This window comes from Drosophila pseudoobscura, chromosome 2, assembly GCF_009870125.1.
Source record: "Drosophila pseudoobscura strain MV-25-SWS-2005 chromosome 2, UCI_Dpse_MV25, whole genome shotgun sequence".
Lineage (NCBI taxonomy): Eukaryota > Metazoa > Arthropoda > Insecta > Diptera > Drosophilidae > Drosophila > Drosophila pseudoobscura.
The window spans coordinates 5,886,522-5,910,810 of NC_046679.1; the positions used below are offsets into that span (position 1 = coordinate 5,886,522).

The 24,289-nt window shown below is 45.8% G+C and overlaps 6 protein-coding genes across 7 annotated transcripts; 2 read left to right on the plus strand and 4 right to left on the minus strand.

The window, feature by feature from the left end:
* The first annotated feature begins 7,409 nt into the window (after positions 1-7,409).
* Positions 7,410-13,370, plus strand: ETHR (ecdysis triggering hormone receptor). Of its 2 annotated transcripts, none has more exons than XM_002137081.4 (4): positions 7,410-7,962; positions 8,028-8,190; positions 8,277-8,457; positions 12,269-13,370. In XM_002137081.4, the coding sequence occupies exons 1-4, from the start codon at positions 7,873-7,875 to the stop codon at positions 13,224-13,226; spliced, it is 1,392 nt and encodes a 463-aa protein (XP_002137117.3). In that variant the 5' UTR covers positions 7,410-7,872; the 3' UTR covers positions 13,227-13,370. The 2 variants fall into 2 exon arrangements, with proteins under 2 accessions (XP_002137117.3, XP_002137116.2); XM_002137080.3 differs by having other exon boundaries at positions 9,915-12,394.
* A 226-nt stretch (positions 13,371-13,596) lies between these two features.
* Positions 13,597-16,521, minus strand: Rab1 (RAS oncogene family member Rab1). Its single transcript, XM_001358019.3, has 5 exons — positions 16,203-16,521; positions 15,110-15,230; positions 14,991-15,038; positions 14,707-14,934; positions 13,597-14,621 (listed from the first exon to the last, which is right to left on the minus strand). The coding sequence occupies exons 1-5, from the start codon at positions 16,223-16,225 to the stop codon at positions 14,424-14,426; spliced, it is 618 nt and encodes a 205-aa protein (XP_001358056.1). The 5' UTR covers positions 16,226-16,521; the 3' UTR covers positions 13,597-14,423.
* A 185-nt stretch (positions 16,522-16,706) lies between these two features.
* Positions 16,707-17,555, minus strand: AP-2sigma (adaptor protein complex 2, sigma subunit). Its single transcript, XM_001358020.4, has 3 exons — positions 17,411-17,555; positions 17,204-17,353; positions 16,707-17,138 (listed from the first exon to the last, which is right to left on the minus strand). The coding sequence occupies exons 1-3, from the start codon at positions 17,411-17,413 to the stop codon at positions 16,863-16,865; spliced, it is 429 nt and encodes a 142-aa protein (XP_001358057.2). The 5' UTR covers positions 17,414-17,555; the 3' UTR covers positions 16,707-16,862.
* A 38-nt stretch (positions 17,556-17,593) lies between these two features.
* Idi (Isopentenyl-diphosphate delta isomerase) lies at positions 17,594-18,574 on the plus strand. Its single transcript, XM_001358021.5, has 2 exons — positions 17,594-18,005; positions 18,063-18,574. Exons 1-2 carry the CDS (start codon positions 17,703-17,705, stop codon positions 18,516-18,518), a joined length of 759 nt encoding a protein of 252 aa, XP_001358058.1. The 5' UTR covers positions 17,594-17,702; the 3' UTR covers positions 18,519-18,574.
* A 74-nt stretch (positions 18,575-18,648) lies between these two features.
* On the minus strand, positions 18,649-21,101 carry LOC4800859 (3'-5' ssDNA/RNA exonuclease TatD). Its single transcript, XM_001358022.4, has 4 exons — positions 20,646-21,101; positions 20,030-20,378; positions 19,690-19,971; positions 18,649-19,626 (listed from the first exon to the last, which is right to left on the minus strand). Exons 1-4 carry the CDS (start codon positions 20,839-20,841, stop codon positions 19,488-19,490), a joined length of 966 nt encoding a protein of 321 aa, XP_001358059.1. The 5' UTR covers positions 20,842-21,101; the 3' UTR covers positions 18,649-19,487.
* A 285-nt stretch (positions 21,102-21,386) lies between these two features.
* Positions 21,387-22,369, minus strand: LOC4800860 (farnesol dehydrogenase). Its single transcript, XM_001358023.4, has 2 exons — positions 21,728-22,369; positions 21,387-21,672 (listed from the first exon to the last, which is right to left on the minus strand). Exons 1-2 carry the CDS (start codon positions 22,298-22,300, stop codon positions 21,493-21,495), a joined length of 753 nt encoding a protein of 250 aa, XP_001358060.2. The 5' UTR covers positions 22,301-22,369; the 3' UTR covers positions 21,387-21,492.
* Between the last annotated feature and the right edge of the window lie 1,920 nt (positions 22,370-24,289).

A 24,289-nucleotide genomic window follows, 5' to 3' on the forward strand; every position in this document is an offset into this window, starting at 1 on the left:
AGGACTGCCTGGGAGAGTGCTTCGCTTCTGGCGGGGGGGAGTGGAAACTTTTGTGGGGCTTAATTAGAAGTCAAATGTTTGCTGCCAGGCAAGACGGTCTTGCCTTCCGTGCGTTTTCTTAGCGTTTTTTTACGCCCCGGCGCATATGTCTCTCGCTCTCTCTCTCTTCTAGTGTGTGGGGCTGCACGTGAGTGTGGTGTTTATGATAGGTCTTATTGCCCATTTGTATGCCCGGGAGTCATGACTTCAAGATCAGCCAACAAATGGGTTATTAACTCTGTGCCACAACTGAAACCTAGCTGATAAATGACAGAGGGGAACAGTCGGTGAATGGGAAAAGTTTAGGGGAAGAGAAATGATACCTCATCAGTGCAGTATCCTTGCCAGTCCTTGAAGATATGACAGCCATTTGTTTGGCGGGAAAATCCGAATGAAAACGCTTCATTTGCCATGCAAAAGGCTGCCATATGGCCAGGAGGACAGTGTTTTCCCAAGTCCCCTCATTAGGTTCTATTTATACTCGACTACGCTTAAGCAAACAATTAGCACCAAAGTCTCCTCCCAAACCGAAAGGAAACTGTTGCCAGTCAATAGGCCAATTAAACGCCATTGTTTTGGCCACTTCTAGAACAGTACCTGATGCGCATGTTGTACACATAGATGGGCTGCTTATGGCCGGAATCAACTAAGTACCGAGCACCACACACGCATTTATAGTTCATTTATTCATGTATATTGATTTGGGAGGAGGCCAGCTGCTTGGCGGCCTATAGGCTGGCCATCAAAAATCAATCAATTCCCACAAATTATAGCAAATAAGTAGGGAAATTTCCAGAAGACGCTCTAAATAAACTGCCTGTCTATTTTTCACGTCACTCCCACGCTTAGCTTAGCCCATATGCCCATATTCTATGAGTCATTTAGATTATAACCCGTTCTGGATCCCAGTCCTCGACAATCCTTGACAAATGAGCCACACGCTAAGTAACAACTTTCTTCATCATTACTTTCAAATGGTTTTTGGGAGCATCAAAATTGAAAAATTTCGCCTCCATCCCTTGGCCACTTGTTCCCCGCTCTTTGGTGCCATTTCCGGATTGCGTTTCGTCTTGGCCTCGCTTCAGTGCACCAGCCACCAGCTTCCAGCTTCCAGCTTACTCATCTCCGTTTATTTTCGACAATCGAGCGGTGCGACTGCTGCTCTGTTTGTTCAGATACTCGCATATAAATTGCCAGTTTCATTTGCAATTCTAATTTGCAGGCAGACGGCTCCTTAATTGAAAACCAAACACAAACCAGCCGGAATGCTACTGCTTCCCTGTTAACAGACACTAATCTTCAAAAGAACATATTCGTATAGCGACCATAGATAGTAGATTTCATTGTATTGCATTTTATTTGATAGAGTTTGACGCATTTTGGGGTGCCCAAACTTCCGTACGCACTGCGATATTAGATTCAAACCATAAATGCACAATAAGTACATATATGTATGTATGTCTCGGGACATACCCTTGCCCCATATAGGCTCCATTGGGATATATTGAGCTGGATTTTTTTATTGCCGCTGTATAAAAGCGGCTGCTCATAACAATTCGGTGAACGTCATGTATGTAGCTCTTGGATCGGTATGGGTATGGGTATGGATTCGAGTGAACATTAACGTGTTTTTCTGGCTTATTCATTGATAACAAAGCGGGGAAGTGAATAATACTGGCTATGAATATCTTACGGGGAGGGAGTCGATCGCGATATATATAATTATATGCTCAACTCCAGAGGTATTTTAGTCGGAGTCCAGTCCCAACTCATTATGGATGAACGTATTTCATCTGTCATTTTCGTAATGATTAGGGTATAAAAAGTTGAATTTTTGTCGTTCCCGCTGAGTGTTGCTCCTTTTATTGGCCTCACAAGACCTGGTCTGAGGCCTCTGGCAGTCCAAAATTAGTGCCAGGGCCCGTCCAGTCCGGTCTCTGTCTCTGACTCTTGGCTGATTGTCAACGTTCTTGAGTTTCATCATGCAATCTGCAGTGCGAATGCTTGGGATGCTGTAAACGTCTCCCAGAGAGCTGCCTAGATCCAGAGCAGAGTAGGTTGGTGTTTAATTTACTGATAAATATTTTTATACCACAATAAATACATTTTTCATTACGCACTTGGACGACGGCGACGACTCGTGGCCGGCAAAGCCATAAAAACATGGCCAAAACCAAAAAACCGAATGCGGGAAAGCGGGAAAAAAGTACCAACCGTGTACGCTTCCATTTCCATTTGTGTCCTGCGGTCATTACAATGTTGTGTTTGCATATTAAGCCACTGGATGGGACGGTGGTGAGGCGGTGGGTGGTGGGTGGTGTGGGGCCTCGGTGTCAGTGAACTCTGGGTCGTAAAATGATTGGCATGGCCAAAAGTGAAAGCCAGCCATGCTCGTGGCTAACTATGCAGCCAACGCATAAAAATTGCAGCCAATAAAAGGCGACAATTGCTGGCACGGCACTTGAACCTGGTCGTGGCACTCGGCACTTGAACGGGCGGTATCGTTGTCTTCCAGCTTATCGCTCATCCGCCATCAGCAGTGGCTCAACGGGATGCAGTTTCCCATCCCCAACCCCATTCAACGTCACACTCTGTCATTAGACCGTCCGGTGACAGCTCATTGCTAATCCGTGAGGAGCACTTAGATGGGACACCCTTGATGCCAGTGGCACGACCACGCCCACGCCCCATCCGTCACTCTTCGAGAGGTTCAAGTGAATTATCCTCCAAGCTGACGTCAGCAGTGGGACACGCCTCCAACGGGGGGGGCGTTTGCCTGTAGCTTGTAGCCACCGCGATGACAAATTAAATGAAACGCAAAGCAAGTGCAGGACGAGTGCAGACCCAGCGGTGCGGGAATGTCAAACGCGTTTTAGGGAACGCCCAAGTTTGTTTAACAGCCACTCGCAGGCAGGATGCGAGTGAGAGTGGGGGCCAAGTTAACGACGCCCTGCCACGCACTGCTCAATAATGCCAGCGGAAGTGCGGCGAGGGCCATTTTTCAATATGCGCACCGGAAATGACAGGGGACAAAGTCGTGCCAAGGACGACGTCCCAGCGCATACCAAAGCCAACACCTTCCACTGCAGCTCACGCCCAACAGAATCGGTATTTCACATGTGTGCCTTATTGCATTTCTCCCTTGACACCAAGCGAGAATCGAACCGAAAGCTATTCCCTGCTGGGGCATGTGCGAAATGCGATAACTGTCAAGGTCAGCCAAATGTTAAATACGCATTAGTGGTCCATATTCAAATGCCACATGATACCCACAAAGACACAAATGGCATCCACACCATGCTCGTATATTTTCACTCATATCGAAGCAATTAAAGTGTCTTTAGCGCGGACTCCGGACTGCGGACTTGTGGGGAAACTAGCCCAAGGGTAAAAGAAGGAATATTCCTTGGCCAAAGGGAGAGGTTTAACACAGTCGCTTTTGTGGCATTGTATAGCCTTCATGCAGGATCGGGAGAATATCTATCATGACTAATCATAGCAAACACCCAACCTAGTAGTAGGGTATCCCAAAGTTGAGCTTCTCTTTCGGTTCTATTTACAATATACACGAAATCGTAAAACAATAGCCATTGCTATCTGTGCTATATGGCCCTCCGACTGTCCCTGTCCACCAGGCAGTCTGTCCGTTCTGTTTGTGTGCTGTTTGAATTCCCAGGGCAAGCAAATAAGCAAACAAAACCAAAGGACGGACAACAGTCAGTCGTCTGACAGCAGCTGCAGAGTTTCCCGGCCAGCGGCATCTCTTCCAGCGATAAAACGCCTTCCTTGGCCAGTGCCTTATCAAAGCCGGGACACTGCTTAGCACTGCCACTGTGTGGCCCACAGACAGCAGCAACAAGCTCAGAGGAAAAGTATAAAATTACATTTATCCGTGGCGAATGAGCAACTTGAAGAAGGCGTTTAAAACATCGTGCGCGCATTCTGTTCTCCGATAAAGAATGCTAGCTTTACAAAAACATTAGTTGAACGACCAACCCATTCGCAACAGCAACAATCGGGCACATACCACACGCACACAAAGCCATACACCCATAAAGATATAGATACAGATATAGGAGAGATCTATGGCCATTGTTTGAGCGTTTAGTCCGCGCCCGTTGTGTTTTTCCCCGTACTCGGAGTGCAGAAGGAGGAGCAGGCAAACAGAGCGAGACAGAGCACTTCGCAGTCGCATAAATAAGTGAGGATGGCAGGGACAATGGAGTCGGCAGTCGGGAGCTGGGAGCAGGGCAAACATCCTTGACTTGACTTGCAACGGATGCCGCATTGCGGAGCGAAGCTAAAGGCTGACTGGAACTTGTCCAGGCTTCAGGCTCCAGGCTACAGGCTCTGGAATCCGAGGCATGAAACTGTAATTTAAAAATACGAGTAGCATAGCGAATCATTCGGCACTTTTCATTTAAATTCCTAGCCCAGTCTGTGCGGAGTTTTCCCAACTCCACTTCAACTCAATGGCAGCGGATTAATCTGGCCAAGAGGGACACCAAGTATAACTGCTACTCCAGACTTACTTAATTGCCATTCATTGGTCAATTACAGGGACATGACCGTGGGACATCGACATGTCAATTGGGTTCCGAGGATTTTTGCCCAAAAGCAATTTTCCACCCCAGCCACCACCGCAACCGCAGAGGGACGAGGGACGAACCTCTTTCGGTGGCTGGGCTGCAATTGAAAAACAAGCTTTTGGTTTTACGGCGCTTTGTTCGCCTTTTGTCCGGAGAGTGGAGTCGCTATAGCTGTAGCCTTTGTTGGGGATTTGCCAGTGGTTCCACACGAGTGCTGCGGCGGCATGCGAACTAGTTAGATTAATTTAGCCAGAGTCACAAACACAATTACGAAGTCATTTCAATTTATTAAGCGAGTGGCACCCCCGGCAAAAAGCCACTGCCACAGTCAGAGCCCCGTCCCGGATGAGGCTGCCCCTTCTTTGAGGGGGAGAGTATCCTGGGCTATAAACCGAAAGTGTATGAGCGATTAAAGGAGCTGAGGAGACGAGTCCGATGGCCTGCCAAAATGTTCGAAATCAATTTGGCGGCTGGGCTTTAATTTAGCTCCGCTTACTTCTAGAAGTATTTTGTTGTTGCAGCTAGCTTAGCGATTTGTCAAAGTGGATGAGACGGCACACAACCCTCCCGCTCCTTGCCCCATGCCCCATGCCTCATGCCATACGTACGAGTATTTCCCCCGAGTTGACTATTATTGAACGATAAATTGATTAGATATGCGTGCGAGAGTGTGACAACTTGCCTCGACTCGGTCCTCGGTCCTCGGTTCGTTGTTGCTGATGCTGCGTCTACTGATGCCACTGCTGCTGATTCTCATTGCTGCCTCAAATTGCCATTTCAATGTTAATTTTATTAGGGTGTCAGCAATAAATTTCGTTCAATCTTAAATACCATAAAAAGCGTTACACTTCTGCCATACTGCCACACACATGGCAGATCCACTCTCACTCGCACACAATTTCCATTATCACCGAGAGCTTTGAACCTTATTCAAATCTCAGCCGGAAAATTATACCAAATATATGTATGTATTGGCTTCTATATAGTACATAGAATATATGGAATATGTAGATGTGGCGGATACGCCCCCACAGACAGGCCACAAGTTATCCATCAAATGGCCGCACGACACTCATGTAAGCAGTCGGTCTGCTGTGGATTCCGGCCGTAACCATAAACCGTTTTCAGATTTACATGCAGGCGGCGCATGTTTGTGGCAGCAGTTGTTGTGGCTGGGCTGTGAGTGCACAGTCCCCCCCTTTCCATCGAGTCCCCATGGCCATGGGATGCCTGGACCACGGCACAGCACAGCACTCAACTAAAGTTTTGCAACGATTCATTTGTCTTTCTACTCGACCAACTGAAAACTTTGAAAACAATTATGCCCTGCCAAATGGCCAATGGAGACCCAGCTCCCTCTACCTATACATGTCCACTGCTGGCCAATTCAAACCAATTTCAGCAATTTCAGCATCGTTAAAGTCTCATTTTTAAGCCAAATGTGTCACAAAACTGCCTTGTTATGTCACATTTGGGTACATTGAACCCCAGCCAGCACCAGGAAGTCCAGCAAACAGAAATTCTGAACATGAAGAGGTCCTGGCTGGACAGGACAGGACAGCACACAAAGTGCACAGCTTGCCCAGTGTCTGTGAGTCAGGGAAAGGACAAGAACCAGGCATCCGCCACCCGCCAGGGGAATGCAAACAAAAAAAGGAAGGCGGGGGCATCGGTATCACATCCCAGGGCCAAGAGACAACCAGGCCAATATGGTCTGCGCATAATGAATTTATCAAATTAATCAAAATGGCGCTGTTCAGAGTGTCCCCGCACCGGAAGCGGGTGTTTATATGCCACAAACTGTGTGACGGGGGGTAGGAAATGCTCCCCCATCCGACGACTGTCCATGTAAATGTTTGCTGTGTCAGGCTGAGTGTGTTTGTACGAGCATAATATAATTAAGCGAAGCTGCGCGTCGCAGAAATGGGGATTTAATAAAGCCATTTGGCTGACGGGCAGCAGCATGGAGATGAGCAGCAGACGCCATCGCCATCGCCATTGCCATCGCCATAAGAATAAACAGCAGAATGAGCAGCTTCTGGTGATAATCGCCGTATGTTCGGCGACAGTGGCTCGGAAAAGTATGCGACAGATGGTTAGGTTCAAATTTGTTAACAAATTATCAATATCAATACTCTCTATAAATGGGTTATATCTAAGTTTGCTGCTCTTCCTAGAACTTGAAGAACAGAAACCTGCTAACAATTAAAGCCCTGCCACTGCCACTGTCCAATTCCGGCCAAGTGCGGAATGGGATCGAATATGGGGGATGGGTGATGAGCTTGTTTATGGCGGATAGTGGGGTGCCGGATGCTCTAATGTTATGTAAATGACAGCGCCTAATGAACTTTTCATTCATTATCGTTAGTTAGTTAGTTAGCCTGGTCAATGGCCGGTTATTTCCTGATCCTGTGCCGGAGCCCGGGCACATCCCTCCGACAGCGGGATACTTAAACACTAATCCCTAATCCCTTTGCACACTTTTACCACTTCAGGCGTGGCCGGACGACAACCGCAAAGCTCCTCTGATTGATTTGTCTAATGCTGCCGGATCCGGACAACAGAGACACCGTGGTGTACGAGTATCTGGATAGCCGTTGGACATCTTAATTTCATTAGCGCGTCTTTAAGTGCTCTCATAAACTTGCCGGAGGGGTGATTACAAGGGATTCGGTTTCGGTTTTGGTTTCGGATGCGGATTCCCTTCTTCCCATACCGTTCCGCTCCTACTTAATTGAACAGCGGGTGCTCTCCCTCGAAGGATTCGCGGCGATAATGTTGCGACTGTGGCCCATGTAATTCACATTACGAGACATACGCCCCCCGACGCAGGACGACGACACCGACATTGCCATTGGTGAGGGGCAGCCACGGCGTCGCTGTGGCCAGGACCGGGCAGCATCCACGGCTGACCAGCATTGGCATAGGCTTGAGGATTTGTTGGCTGTTGCTGCTGCTACCCCAGACCCCGGCTCAAGATGCTGCAACAGCAACACCAACAGCATTCCAAACAGCAGCATCCGCCGGCCCTGCTGCCGCCGCAACCACAGCCAGGACGACGTCCCAGCAGGCTGGGCTATCCCGTGGCGCTCCTAGTGGCGGCGATGGCGCATACAACGCAACTTATAGTATTCCAGCCCTCGGCTACGAGTCCGCCCACACCAGCAGCGGCCATAGTGATAATTCCAGCGCAGCAACAGCCGATTCCGATTCCGATTCCGACTCCGAGGAGGATGCTGAGCCGATGCTGCCACAGATTCCGCCGTATATACGCACAACCGCCATGTTCTTCTGCATAGCCATCATGCTGCTGGGAGTTGTAGGGAACGTGATGGTGAGTCCATCGAATGCACCTCTACGGCATGCCCATTCCATGCCGTTTTTAATGTGTATTTGCAGGTGCCCATTGTGATTATTAAGACGAAGGATATGCGCAACTCCACAAACATTTTCCTCACCAATCTCAGCATCGCCGACCTGCTGGTGCTCCTCGTCTGCACGCCCACCGTCCTCGTCGAGGTTAACACGCGCCCAGAGACCTGGGTACTTGGCCACGAGATGTGTAAGTGGCTCCCGGTTGCTCCATTCGTTTCTGTTTACTTTCCCCAGCCTAATTAACTGATTTTGTGCTCTCTTTTGGTATCGCAGGCAAGGCCGTGCCGTTCGTTGAGCTGACGGTGGCCCACGCCAGCGTTCTGACCATCTTGGCCATCTCATTCGAGCGCTATTACGCAATCTGTGAGCCATTAAAGGCCGGCTACGTCTGTACCAAGGGGCGTGCCATCCTCATCTGCGTCCTGGCCTGGGGCATTGCTGCGCTTTTTACGAGGTAAGCGTCCGCTCCTCTCCGAACCTTGTGGACGGTGCAATGAACTCTGTTCTGGTGTCGGTTTTGTGGCTTTCTTAAAGTAAATTTAATTAAATATTACCATTATAATTTTCACAAATTATATTTAGGCGAGATATCTCATTGCATGCTCGCCCTCTCTCTCTCTCTCTCTCTTTATATATTTCTATATCTCTTACGATCTCTGTCTTTGGTGTTGGCTTTCTTATATACACATTTTTACTGTTTTATCCTCCATTATATATAGATCTACTCCTAGTTTATGGCTTATTTCCATTTATTCATTTTGGGCAGCCAAGCATTAAGTTCCTCGCTCATTAATTATAAGTGTCAATCGTCGTCATTTTTAATGATTTGTGTTTTGTTTTTGTTTTCTCTATTTGGGTTTTCTCCAATTTTTTGTCTCCATTCCTGATTTCTGAAATGGTTTTTGGTTTTTTTTTTTTTGGTCTAAGGCATTTGGTGTTTGGTGTTTGGCCTTTTGTTTGCCATCCGCGTGTCCATTTACATGCTAAACATTCGACTGTTGGCCCACTCTCTCTCTCCACCTATCTATTTCACTTCCTCCTTCTCCTGGCATCCACATCCCCTGTATCCTACTCATGGATATCTCCCATTCATGCCCCCTCTTTGGCCATTGCGCTATTCCTTCTCATTTAGGGAGGCTCTCAAGTTCCGTAGCGGCCATGCTTTTGTCCCGTTATCAGCCCCCTGTCATCTTTAATAAGCACCGATGTCCGCTATCATGGAATTTCATTTCATTGACACTTTATTATTGTTTTTTCATGGCCACATTCCCAGTCGCAGTCGCACAGTCCTCAGTCACATCTAAGGACGGCCGGCGACCCTTTTTAATTTTGCAAATCTTGCCGCGTTCATAACAATGAAACACTGACCCCACCGCATGAGGAGTGGTCGTGGGCAGGGTCATGGCTGGAATCGGGATCGGCCTGCCTCCAGGCGTCTGTCCATTAATTACGCCACCCAAGAAGCCGCCCCAAGGCCGAAGCAAACATTTTAAAGCCCATTCAAACGGAGGCACCACAAGGCGTCTACAGTGACGCACGTCCACGGCCAAAGCGCTCGGATCAACCTAAGCAGAAGCCACTGCCTGTTGACTGTCATATCTGTGTCTAGCCAAAATATTTAAATCGATTCGGATTACTTTAACCCGCAGAAAGAAGACAAGTTTTCCATAGAAAGCTGGTTCTTAAATGTATATTAATGATGGTAGTGTTCTGTGGTGTATGTAATTCTCATGATCATCATTTCATATGACACTCTTTCCTATTAGCTCTCTCCGCCTCCTCTCGCTCTCTCTCACTCTCTATACATCTCACTATTTCCTTCCATTTCCATCCATTATCCGCCTCCCCATGACCCCGCAGCCTGATTACGTTTCTTGTTTGCTTTTTTCTCTCCCCCCATTTTCCATGTAGCCCCATACTGTGGGTGGCCGAATACAAGTTGGCCGAATATATTGATGGATCATCGGTGGCCGTTTGCCTCACGCAGGCCATCACCGATTGGACCATAGCCTTCTTTCTGATGACCATAACCGTGTTCTTCATAATGCCATTCCTGACCCTGGTCGTGCTGTACGGCATCATTGCCAAGAACCTCGTCTCCAATCAGAGCACCATGCTGCGCGCCCGCCCCACCAAGCCGGAGCTAAGCCTACGGGCCCGCAAGCAGGTGGTCCTAATGCTCGGCGCCGTCGTTCTCTCGTTCTTCGTCTGCCTGCTGCCCTTCCGCGTGCTAACCCTCTGGATCATACTGAGCACGGACCAAGCGCTGCACGAGATTGGCCTGGTGCGCTACTACAGCCTGCTCTACTTCTGCCGTGTGATGCTCTACCTCAACTCGGCCATGAACCCCATACTCTACAACCTCATGTCCACCAAGTTTCGCAGGGGCTTTGCGCGGCTCTGCCACGATGCTGGCCGAATCCTGTTGAAGTTGCTCACGCTGGGACGGAGCAGCGACGGTGTGGGCGGCTCTCGCGGACGCAGTGGCACCATCTCCACGGGCCTGGGCACCAATACGAACACCAACTCGTCCAATGCCACGGCGGCCACCAGCTCTAGCATTCTGTCACGCAGCTCCAACCGACGATGCAGCGAGGACATCAGCCGCACCCGCCTGAGGATTGAGCTGCAGCTGCCCTGCGGCAGTGATCTGGAAGCCATGGCCATGCTCCATCATTCGGGGACGGGCAAACGGATGGCCAGGCGGGAGAGTGATAGCCGGCTAATGGGCTTGAAGAACTCACATCCGAATCCGAGGCGCCACAAGCCTCAAATCAGTTTCGACGAGGAGACACTGCGCGATGCAAAGGAAGCTGAAAATCTAGCCTGAGTAGACGGGACAATCGGCGGCGGGGGAGGAAGGCGTGAAAAATCGCTTGTAACCCGTTTACACATTCGCTTCACTTGACTGGAATGTGTCGAAGGCGGTTTGTTCTGATCCTGGTCCCCGACACGCCTGCACAAATTGTATTTTGAACGTTTTTTGCAACCATAATCGATTCCATCGAACCGTTGACAGCCAGTCCTGCCAGTCCTGCCAGTCCAGCCAGTAGTGCCTGCTCCTTGGACATTTCCGTACAAAAAACAATCAATTTTTCGGGCTATTAAACTCGAATGAATGTGCCAAAGATAAATAACAGCAACGACAGCCAAACAGCAGCACTACACCACTACAACTACTGGACGGAGAAAGGGCACATCTCAACGGGAGTATGGTGACGGACCGGGGCTGCCTGCGTCTGGGGCCGCCATTAAACGACGGGCTCTGGAGGAAAGGCAAATGGAAATGGCTTAATATGCGTTTGGGAACCCCATCAGAGCGGCGGATAAACATGATTTAGGTGTATTGAAATAGTTTCCTTTCGTTAAGGCCGTTTGCCGCCTGCCAATCGACGGCCATGTTTGGGCCCATTCCAAAATGGCTGCCATTACACGGGCAGGCCATAGGAAAAATGGGCGAAAAAAACTGTTGCCTACTTTGCTGCGGCCCAAAAATAAAATGTTCACACATCCGAATGCAAACACAGTTGTATATACAAGCATACACATCCACACATAATGTTAAACCCATGCATAAATACGTAAATATTTATATATTATTTAAACAATACATATACATATATACTCGGCTTATGAATATACTAGAACCCACACACACACACACCCACACACGCACGCATATATAGCAAAAGTGACGAGCTTGTAAGTAAATAAATTTTCTATGACAACAACTCACTCAATGGGTCAAGGAAATCGGTTATATCGGAACATACCCCATGCCTGAAGGAATCTATTCTCTCGTCTATGGGTCGGCCATTGAGGAGGGCAAAAGAATGTAATTTATTGTTCAGGAAATCGGACAACACAACTGCCAATCTTCTGTAAATATAGATACTTGTACATACGTAGCATTGTAATTTGTTTTCGTAGCTTTAGAAGTAGCAATATTATATGACGTATGTAGATTTCCTGTAATTTTCCTATACAACACCACCAAAGTAGATAGAGTCCCCGCATAAGCCCCTCGTCGTTTGACGGGTATGAGCAGACGTTGCCGTTTCCGTTTCCGTTCTGATTAAGTTGAGTGCTGTGCTTCCTTTGAAAGTTTTCTAGTACTTAGCCCCAGCTGCCGTTGAGTGGCTTTTAAATATTTGTTTGTTTCCCTCTCGCAGCGCCGTTAAAACTTTGCAGACAACATCAGCAATAATACGAACAATACCATTCATATTCACCCTGAAATAACTACATGTATATGATTCTTGCAGTCCCATCATCGCCATTTCCAGCTACAGCGTAGAGCCCTATGGAGACGGCACCGACGCCCCAGTCTGCACCACAGCGGCCGATGGCTTCTGGCCGATCTTTTACTTTGTGGGCAGTATCACGGTGTTCTTCTTTCTACCCTTCGGCATACTGGTCCTGCTGTACGCGGCCATTGCCTACAAGCTGCTGCGGCCAAACAATGCCTTCCATAGGCCCACCTCGCCACAGCCGCAGCCGGCGACTGCCACGGCCACGGCCACGGCCACGACAACACCCAGCACCAAAGGCAACAGCCATCAGCAAAGCAATGGCATGAGGAAGCACCGCAAGCAGGTGATTTTCATGCTGGTGGCGGTCGTCTCCAGTTTCTTTGTGTGTCTGCTGCCCTTCCGGGCATTCACGCTGTGGGTGATCATGGCCAGTGCAGAGGATGTAGAGCGCCTGGGCATCGCAGGCTACTACAATCTGCTGTACTTCTCGCGATTCATGCTGTACCTAAATTCGGCCATGAATCCCATCCTCTACAACCTGATGTCGTCCAAGTTCCGGAGCGGCTTTTGGCGGCTGCTACTTACATGCCTGGGGCAGAGGCCCAGCCATCATCATCGCCATAACCACTACCACCAGCGGCAGCATCCGACGGCAGGCGGCAGCATGCGAAACACTTTGCGAAGACAGGCCAATGATGCTGACGAGGGAGCCACTTTGGCCGGCCGCACCGGTGGTACCCGACCGCCTCACCGAACGCTGCGTCGCGAGGCCACATTTCTGATCAACTCCATATCCACGTCTTCGGGCACGGATCGCACAACCTCGTCCTCCGCCTGGCGAAGCAATAGTCTGTCCACTTCCGGGCTGGGCGAGCGCGAACGAGGCATCCTGGGTGCCGCCATCATAGGAACTACCGCGGCGACGGTAACAACCGCTTGCCTGCAGGAGCGACGATCCAGCAAAACCTGAACACTGCCCTCCCATTGAATTGTACGAGTATTTTAGTTGAATTCCAACAGCAAATAGTCATAGTATTTAGAAGAAATTTTGTTGTAAAGACTGAAGTACCTCAGAAGAAGTCAATAAACGCTAGAGAATGTTTTTGAAACCATGTTTTTTCGTTTTGTTTGTTCCGGCCTTCACTTTGTCCCCGCAGCTACAATTGGGCAATAAAACAAACCTTTCATAGGCATCGTTACAGATTTTATTGTATTTAAGCGAAATATAAAATCAAATTCAGGCGAAAGTGAAAGCCGAAACTGAATGTTATGTATGTGTATGTGGTATGTAAGTAATGTTTTCTATGCAGTTGTGTGCCTTGTTCCCAAACCTTTTAATATTTTACGCTCACGCAATTTTTATTAAACTTCATCGTTATATCGTCATTATTACACTAATTATGTGCCTACACAAATCCATCGCGTCACTCGAAAATACAAATACACACAATTTGTTTTTGTTAATGCTAAAAGTGTTCGTTCTTTTGATTTACATAAAATTTCAAATATGACAGAGACAAGTGGCGAGCACCATAGATAAATATGTTTCAAACACACACACACGCACACATATACAAAGTACATAGTTGTAAGGAGCAGCAGCCATGTACAGATGGTGGCTCTCCCCTCGCGTATCATCATGTATGCTGGAGTGGATCTATATCTGTGCATGTGTGTGAATTTTAGTTAGTATCGTTTCGCGCTGCTGTGATAAGTAACTCTCTTAAGTTAGGTTAGATTTAGATTAAGTTAATTGCTACACCGTTTTGCATCTTTGCACTACTTATGGAACAGAACGGTTCAGAAATCAGAAAGACGGTTAGTATCAGTATTCGGCCATGTGGGTATGGGTGTGTTCGGGATGTGTGGAGTTTTGTTGGGTTGGCTACATACCTATTACATATATGTATGTATGTATATTTGCTTAAAGTGTGTACTCTCGCGTCCACGGATCGGAATCATACAAACGCATCTACTACTCAGTATACTCAAACGCATCCTCATATCATTAAGAGCTATTACAGAATCCGATATTATAATTAAGGGTTTGTTATTACGTTTTCGTTATTCCTTTTATTGTTGTTGTTGTTGTGTTTTCCGTTTTAATTTATTATATTTAAATTTTGTTTAATTGTATAATAAAATAATGATTCACAATCAGAGTTATTCAGCAGCAACCAGAATTGGGCTTTTCCACTGGACGTCCTTGATCGATTTTCACTTTGCTAGCGTTGTCGGTGGCGCTGGACGGCGGTCCGACGCGATTCTTGATCTCAGCCGCCATCGTCATGAAGGCCTGCTCCACGTTCGTGGCGCTCTTGGCCGAAGTTTCAAGAAATGGAATGCCTAACTGAGCTGCATACTCCTACAGTGGCCAAAAATTCAAAATCCAACACAAATACATCAAATGAGATAAGAACAATGGGGTTTTACTCTTGTATAATACGCACCGCAGCTGTGGTATGATCAACAACTTTTTTGGTGGTCAAATCGCTCTTGTTGCCCACCAGCAGCTTGTTGACATTCTCGCAAGCATATCGTTCGATTTCCTCGAGCCATTGCTTCACATTGTTGAAGGACTCCTGATCCGTGCAGTCGTATACAACAATGATACCATGTGCGCCACGATAGTATGAAGAAGTGATGGTACGGAAACGCTCCTGACCAGCAGTATCCCACTGTAAAGATTCGTATATTAGACTAAGTTTCAATATAACTTACAATACGTGCTTACAATTTGCAGTTTAATGGTCTTTCCGTCAAGTTCTATGGTTCTAATTTTCTGATGAAGAGATAAAAGGTTTTATTAGACACACGCTAGCTATTTTTTTTATGTTTCGATAAAATACTTACAAAATCTACACCGATTGTGCTGATATAGCTTTCTGTATATGTGTCATCGGCAAATCGCAGCAGCAGACAGGACTTTCCAACGCCGGAATCACCAATCAGCAACAGTTTGAAGAGATAATCGCTGTAGAAGTGAAGAATATGCAAAGTCTTAATATTCATGAGGGTATCACAAAACGCCACAGTGTGTGTACATATATTAAGTCTGAGTTATCTTATCGATATAGGGTACCCAACATCAACCCCCAATTAAAAACCAAATGAGCATTTTGATAAAGCTAAACGTCTAAATATCTCGTAACTCGTCACTCGCGATGCAGTGATAGGACCAGAGATTCCATAGCTCAGGAGACATCTCAAGTTCAATTGTTTTCAAGTAGTAACCCAGCAAGGCAATTAAAGCCAAATAAAAGAGGTTTTGATTACGTAGCAGCGGGGAGAGAGAGTGAGAGAGCGAGGGCAACAACAGCAACACTACAAAAGCAGTCAAACAACAACAAGGCGTACGCGAGAGGGGTAGGAGACTCTCTCTCTTTCTCTCTCTCTCTCTCTACGCAGGTGACTCATCCGCCCCACGAATCAGCCAGCCAGTCAGCCAGCCAGCCCGCCATCCAGTCCAGTCCAGTCCAGTCAGTAGCTGAGCTCCAGGCAGTGCTTGGATAATGGAATATGGAATAGATTGGATGTGCTGGCCGAATCAGAGGCTGAGAACCGACTAGAAGCAACAACAATCAACAATATTTTCTCTGTGGCGTACAAAGTTTGCCACTAGAGTGCGCCCGTATGGGTGCACAAATATATATGCATGTGATGTGATACATCCCTTTCTGGTTTTAGGGCTTATTTCAGTGTCTACCAAAATCGAGTGCTTTTGGAGTTGCCAACGCCAGGGCCAGCCCAGCGCTAAACAATGCTAGAAAAAAGGGAGTGGGCTGTGGGATGGGAGACGACTAGCGGACGTAGCAAAAATGACGTCGCAGAAAAAAAATGATGAAAGCAACGATTATCGAACGCGAGAGTGTAAAAATGTTTCAATGAAAAATAAGTCAATGGTCTCCACCGCACTGGTGCGCAGTTTATGCATGTGACAACTTACTATTCGGGATTCACAGATGACATTTTGGGTATTTTTCACAAGAATATATATTTGCCACGAACAAATATTCGATTCGATTTCTTCCCTTGCCTGGCTACTTTGCGTTGGCTGTTTCTTCGACTTGCGCGGTCTGCTTGCTTCAATTGTATCACTAAATTGCACGCACTGCTCTTGCACTATTGCTATTGTATGTTTTGTAACTGGCTATTGTATTTATTGCAATGAATTTATGGGAAATTGAGTTTATTTCCACAAATTCGACGGCCGAGAACGAGAACAATGGCGACGGAAAAAATGACGAAGTGGCATTAGACTCCAGTGTTGGGAAACGCGTTAGGACCAGGGCTACACAAAACAGAGCAGTTCCATCGCAATGCAGAGATGTGTGGGCGGGTACGACTTATCTGACCCGACCCGACCCGCCCCCGATAACAAACGACTCGACTTTTTCCACTTGCGTGCATTTAATCTCTTATAATACATTATTTGATTCTAAACGCGGTATTCAACATTTGAGAGTTTTTTTGTTTGCATAGAGAACACATTACAGATAATAATAATACATACATAATAGTATATGAAAGAAGATTCGATAAGCGGGTATAACGCCTACCCACACGGGGGATTATGGGAATGCATCGTTCTAATGGAGATGGCTATCTATTCCAAAGAGTTTAATGTAAGCAGCTGTTTGAGCACTTTCGTCTGTGAAGTTTCCCGGATCTCTCCGGCCAAAAACATCTCATCCACAACACTGTAGACCTTGTAGAAATTGAAGACGAGGTCCAGCTCGCACACATTATGGAAGTATTCATTCAGCACTTCCACAAAATTGTGGATGGCTTCCAGATAGCACAAATTGTTATCATTGACGTCCACGCAAATGCAGAAATATAGACCCGCATATCGTCTGTAGACGATTTTGAAATTACGAAACTGTGGAGTGGGTAATAGGTTAGATTAGGCCTCGACGCCCATATTTTCATCCTGGCATTCATTACCTCTACGAAGTTGGTGTGCTTGGCATCACGCACAGTGACCACTGCGTGGACCTCCTCAATAAGTTTTTGTTTTTCATCGTCATCAAAGTTCATATACCATTTCGCCAGGCGAGTCTTGCCAGCACGGTTTTGTATGAGTATAAAGCGTATCTGGGGGACCAAAAAAAGATTAATTCATTGCGAGCAAGATACTATCAATGGTTTTACCATTTTCCAGAGTCTGCGCTGGTAATTACTTGAGTAATTACTTTGGTATTTACAATATAAATTTTCAGCGACGGAAGCGAAAAACTGATTATGAGCAAATTGTGTATCACTAATTCCAGGGCTACAGCGTGAAGCAAAACAGCTGTTTCCAGCGCACCAGTGTGGCAAAATGTTCGCTTATTCAGGTTCTGCGCCAGTTGGCAGCGCCACTCGCGCTGCGTTACGAAGTTTCACTTTTATATTTGTTTTGTCACTATTCATTCACTATTTGAAGCTAGTCAGTCACCAAAAAATGTTGGCGTCGCGATTGAATCACCTAACTTCACGCCTCCAGGTGCTGCGCAGGTGCTCCACCACGCCAGGTCGCCAGCAGAAGGAGAAGCCCGTTGAAGTTCACGATCCTTTGCAGGCGAACGCCTTGAAGGAGCAATGCATTTTAGTAGACGAAAATGACAGAGCCATAGGATCAGTATCCAAGGCAGACTGCCATAGAGTGCATCCACAGACGAAAGACGTGAAGCTGCATCGCGCGTTCAGCGTATTTCTCTTCAATGCCAAAGGTGAAATGCTGGTGCAAAGGCGTTCAGTTCACAAGGTGAGTACTCGGCAATTCCCATTAAATTCATTAACATGAATCATTTGGCAAGAGCAGATTACCTTTCCCAATACATATACAAACGCCTGCTGCAGCCACCCGCTTCATGAGATTGAGCAGGAGCGTCAGGAGTCCAACGCTCTGGGCATCCGGCTGGCTGCCCAGCGTCGTCTGAACTACGAGCTGGGCATACCAACAGATGAAATCCAGCCGGAGGACTTTCACTACCTCACGCGTATCCACTACGCCGATGCGGGCGATGGTGTTTGGGGTGAACACGAGATCGACTACATACTCTTCCTGCAGAAGGATGTAACGCTGAAGCCCAACAGCAACGAGGTCAGCGAGGTGCGATTCTTGAAACGCGACGAGATCGACGACGCAGTCTCAAATTTCAGCGCCCCATTGACCCCCTGGTTTTCCCTCATATTGCGTCACCGCCTCAAACAATGGTGGGACAACTTGAACGGGTTAAAACAGTTCGAGGACTTGAAAAACATACAACGCTTTTAAATATGCACTCTAAATATGCTGTGCTGACGAACCAAAAATACAAGTATAACCAATGATCGTTTGTTTGGTTTTCAAATTCTCTTTATTCAAATGGAAAATAGTATGTGGTGTGTGTGTGCCTGAGTGCGGACAATGGGCACAATAGCGGATTTTTATGCAACCTCCGTGAGTTGATTCAGTCCAGTACAACGGTTTGTTTTGTATATGTAAATATAACAAAATATAATATGTGTGTAGGCATAGGATATTGAATATGCTTTAACCTATGTGGTTTAGCTCTTAAAATGATCACATCACGTTTCCCATAATCATCATCATCATATCGCATATAGTAAGCGAACCTCGGGAGGTCCGCAATAAACAACAAGAATAAATATGTACAAAAAAGAAGGACTACAAACTAACAAGAGACAAGAACTATAAATATGAATCTTAATCTAAGTACAGATGAAACAAAGACAAGCTGCAGCCTTTAACATTATCGCTTTCGAAAGCTATATAGCTATATATCTGTAGTTCGAAGCGCGCGCTTCGAAGCGTGAAACGCCGACCCATCGCAAATTGATTTGCTCACAAGGGTCTAGCGTTTCACTTGGCACCTACCTTGGCACCGTTTTCTCGGGTATTCAAGTAAATAAAGCATCTGCTTAGGAAATTCCAACAACTTAAAGCTATACTTGTGCAAATTTCGATCGTCAATTTGCACCAGTATGAGTATGGTAAGGGGTGGGAGCATGCATATGGTGTGGTATACGTAGTTCTCGCATGCAATGGGTTCGTAATTGTGTAGGTGTATCGTTATATGTGTGTATATCAAGATGATCGGATCATCAAGAATTCGATTAGGGGTTAAGGCACATAAATGAGTCTATCGTGAATCTCAGGCTCGTTGAAACTGTTCGCAAAGGTCACGTCCTTGCTGGCACACACTTTTTCGTTCAGTTCCTCTGGTGGGGCACGGCACCCTTTTTAGGACAAACCGAAGAGCTTCAGGGCATTGAAGGCAGTGGCCAAGGCCACCTCATCGGGCGTTTTCTTCATGAATGCGGCTATCATTTCGACAATGGCTGGCAGACTGCATGGCTCGTTCCGTTGGAAGGTACAATATCTGAACAAGAATTTTGGTAAATTAGCTGGAAGTACAAAATAATCAAAAGAATAAATCCATTACCTGTGTAAGTACAGCAAAGAGCGTTCGGTGATGGCAGTCTTGACATGTTGCGGTAGCTTGGAAGCCCTGGTGTTGGGATACATGAACGGAGCATCCGTCTCAACTAGCAATCTATCTAAAGGCAGTGTGCCATTTTCCAGCAGCCTGCGTACGCCCGTGTCCGATTTGTCCTTGCACAAGTAGCCGGTTAAACTTATGTAGAACCTCCGGTCCAAGTACTTCAGTGCCTCCTCGGCAGTGCCCATGAAACCTCTGATAATCACAGGCGGTAGATTCTCGAATCTGCAATGCGATGGATGGGGTTAGAAACGTGGGGCTGGGGCTTCATTCGGGGGCATACTTGTCGAGTATTTCGAGTAGGTCTTTCTGTGCCGACCGCTCATGGATTAGCACAGGTTTATTAAGCCGAATGGCCAAGTGCAATTGCTTGGCGAAGATCTGTTTCTGGGCGTCTGGTTCGGAGAAGTCGCGTTGGTAGTCCAGGCCGCATGGACCCACCGCGACGCACTCCTGTGCTTGGGCGATGTGCTCCAAGTCAAACCATGTGGACGGCTCCTCCACAATGGACTTGGAGTCGTGTGGGTGTATGCCAGCAGTCGAGTAGATAATGTCGGGATAAATGCGCGAAAGGCGCAGCGCTTCCTTGCTTGATTTGACCGAAGTGCCGTGTACCATTAGTTTCTGAATACCTGAAAAAAAGAGACCAAAGAGAAAGTTAGCCATGCCATCGAAAATGCAGTGGTGCACCGTTGCACTTTGCCTACGGCTATGCCACATACCTCTGCTCTCGCACACACACACACAGACACGGACGCACACATGTTGCTTATCGCTTGACCTTCTGGCGCCTCTCAATGCGTGCCTCGCCCAAACGCAAAGACAATTCCCAGCACAGCCGTCTTATTCTTTTTCTTTTCTGGCTCTTCTTCAATCGACATACCCACACTAGTACTAACCTGCGTCTCTTGCTCTTTGAACGACGGAATCCAGATCACGGCTATACTTTTTGTTGGTCAAATTAGCCCCCACATCGATGACAATTAGGTTCTCAAAGCAGTGCTTCATGCTGTCATCCATGTCCAGTTGCTCCTCCAGCAGTGGTGCTGGAGTGGCGGCCACCTCGGGAGCTGTTTGTTGCTGTTGTTTTTCCATAATTTCAATATTTGGACCAAAATAGCCAATGACGCAGACGACTGCTTTGCTCGCTGTGTGCGTGTGTAATTCAATTAGTTTTCGTTAGCACAAGGAAACGCGACGGTAGTGAGAACCGTGAAATATATATATTTAATTAGGATTTCGTTGCAATTTTGAAGAGTATACAAATTAATTAATTAACAGATTAAAACAGTTAAATTAGAAAAACAAATCCCGACACGACTACGACCAGTGTGACTGCTGTGTACCCACTGATAAAATATACCGTCCGACCTACCGAAATATACCAAAATATATCGTCTCATTTGAAAAATATTCCGTAAATATACTGACGAATTCAAGTTATATTATACATATTACTCGTTTTTGATATTCCGTCGCATATTACTAGATATATAGAACTCTCAGCCCTGCCCACATAATTTTATTCAATTAGTTGACCTAATTTCTATTTGACTGGTTTATTTCAAATACTTGCTTTTATTGGATTTTACCTGAACAAGATTTATAAATGTTCAACAAAAAAAACAGTCCATTCAATGTTGATGGTATTTGAAGACTTGTTGCTTGTCAACCGGTATTATGGGCATTTGTATACCCTATTTTGTTTATATAAAAATAAATTCGCGACTTGTAAAATGTTAATCCTTAAAATCTTTCACCAACGGGCTTGATTGTGAGTTCATGAATCTGCACATTTGGCGGTGTTTGGATGCAATAGGTCACTGCATCGGCCACATCCTCCGCTCTCAGCATTGGCATGGAGTTGGCCAGCTCCGGGGAATTCTTGTCGAAGATTTCTGTGTCCACAACACCAGGACTGATACTCTGGAGATGGTAATAAAGGTAACAGATATCCGGATAATAGAAAAAGCATACTCACAGTAATCTTCGTCTTGGTTCCTTTATTGATGAATTCTTGTCGAAGGACTTCTGTTAACGCGGTTATAGCATGCTTCGAAGGCGCATACATATTGAACTGAATCCCATCCACCATTGGAACAATATGCCCGGCCAGGCTGTTGATCAGCACCACATGGCCATCGTTCACTTTTCTCCGCTGAAGCGAAAGAAACGCTTCTCGTGTACACCAGGAAACGCCGAGCAAATTAGTGTCCAATATAGCACGAAGAGCTTCCGAGTTGCCCTCATCAGTAATGTTAGTCCTACGTACTATGCCGGCATTGTTGATTAGTACGTCGGCCCCGCCCAAAGTCTGTTCGATCCAAACAAAGGCGTCAATTACCTCCTGTTCTACACCGACGTCGCACTTGCGGCCATGAAAATTAGCCACTTGATCGACTGGCAGAGAAGACTTTAACTCCTGCAGGCGATGCTCCCGTCGCGCCAATCCCACGACGATCATTCCTTTGGATACTAGATCTTTGCAGCAGGCTGCACCGATCCCAGAACTGGCCCCGGTGACAACAGCAACGCGATTTAGCCAGCGGTTCATGTTATTTTCTTGATTTGTGGGTGTGTTCCAGGTCCAAAAGCACAGCTTAAAGTAAGGTCTATCGGATCGAACAGGTGTATGTACATATATGTTTACACCCTAAAAATGGCCATAGGAGTATCGTATTTTACTGAAATACCGAACAATGATCAGCTGATTACAGAGGTAAACAAGAGAATAGGAACAAAGCGAAATAAATATCTTTTAGAACCTTAGGACCTTTTGCCATTAGAAGAAATAATGGAGAAGAAGTTTAGTATGCAATCATTGCTGATGATAAAAATCCAATATTTGAACTTAACGGTTTCTACGAGAAACCATTTATATCGATATCGAAATGGTGTATTTCTTTGGTACATGCCCACTCGATTACTACTCGATATGTTATATAGCTGTTATTTTTGTGACCTTTTTTGCCATTTCACTTCATTTTGAAAATACAGTTTTCATTGCACTTAGCTTTACAGCTCACTTAGCATACAGTGTATAGATGTGTCAGTTCATACACCGAACATTTCGCAAGCGAACTTCTGGATCCCAGGGTCTTAATCTTAGGCGTTCCGCTACCGGAACTGACTGGAAAAAATATCCTTGATCCGTGATCACAGGAATAAAAACCACTTTCAATTTAGTGGCACTCAGATCTTGGGTACCAGTCGGATAGGACTACGTCTGTCGGGGGGAAATCGGATACGACTCGGTTTGTGGCTAAGTGTAGGCTACATAAGTCCTCTGTGAAGGAAGATGCATTTAAAATACATCCACAAATACTGATTTTACTTACGCGTCTAGAAGCTATGACTATGACCAGCAGCAGGAAAGCCAGTGGCTGTCCCAGTCCAGACGGAGCACATCCATCGGGCTGTCTGGTGGTAGCGGAATACCAGATCCGAACATTGGCTGAATGCAATAATTTCTATATAATTCAGTTATCAATAGCTCAATTGGGCGTCAGATTTAAAATACCAGATGAGGGTTTATTTATTATATATATTTATTTGTATTATTTCTGCTAACATGCATGTTTCTTTGGTGTTGGTTGTACGCGATAAATATACATATATGTATCCATAAATACATACATTCACATAAATAGATACTGTGTTTGCATAATGTCAATTTGATTCTTGAACCTGTTAACGCGCAGATCTGGTGTTTTTTCTATTTTCCATATCGGTATATAACGAACATAATGCACATATAATGTATGTATGAAGTTTTGATTATGCACTACGGTTTAAAACTTTAAAACCTAAAAATCAATTTGGTTTCTTTGATAAATATATATTTTGGTTTATCCACTTTGCCCTAATACTTTCACGTTCGTCATCTTTTGCGTGGCTGATTAAGCGGTAAAGGACATTTCTATTGCGCGCCTTTACATACTTGCAGAATATCATAAGTATGTCATACGTATAAATATTGGGGTTTGGTTTGAATACTCGTATATGTAGTTTTGTTGCACACAACAAATTTGTTGATAGCTCGTTATATAAATGTAATCTTTAGCTTAATATTTGGTGTTCTTTTCTGTGGTTGGGGTTGGGGTTGGGATTCGGGCTAGCATTTACTGCTGTTTCGAGCACGAGAATATGCGTTGTTAAAACTATATAAATACTTGTATATTTGTAATATATTATTGATATTCTTCTTTGTAGATCTTGACTTGCATTAAGCGCTGGAGTTTTGTACAGGCCTTACCATGATGGGATGGGCTTTAAGCATTCCCGCAAATCCCAAAAAATGAATTGGAACTCACCCATACAGTTTAACTAGTCGTTCGTTGATGGAATAGCATCGTTCAAGCGTGACAAAACTCTACAAAACAGCGCCTAATACCATCGAAGTATATAAAGATATATAACATATGTTTTATACTTGATATATTCTGTATACATATAAATATTGATTACTTGTTTTGTTCGTTACTTGACATTTATAAAATTTTGGCTAACAATAAAATTGCATAGTTTATCATTATGTTTAGTA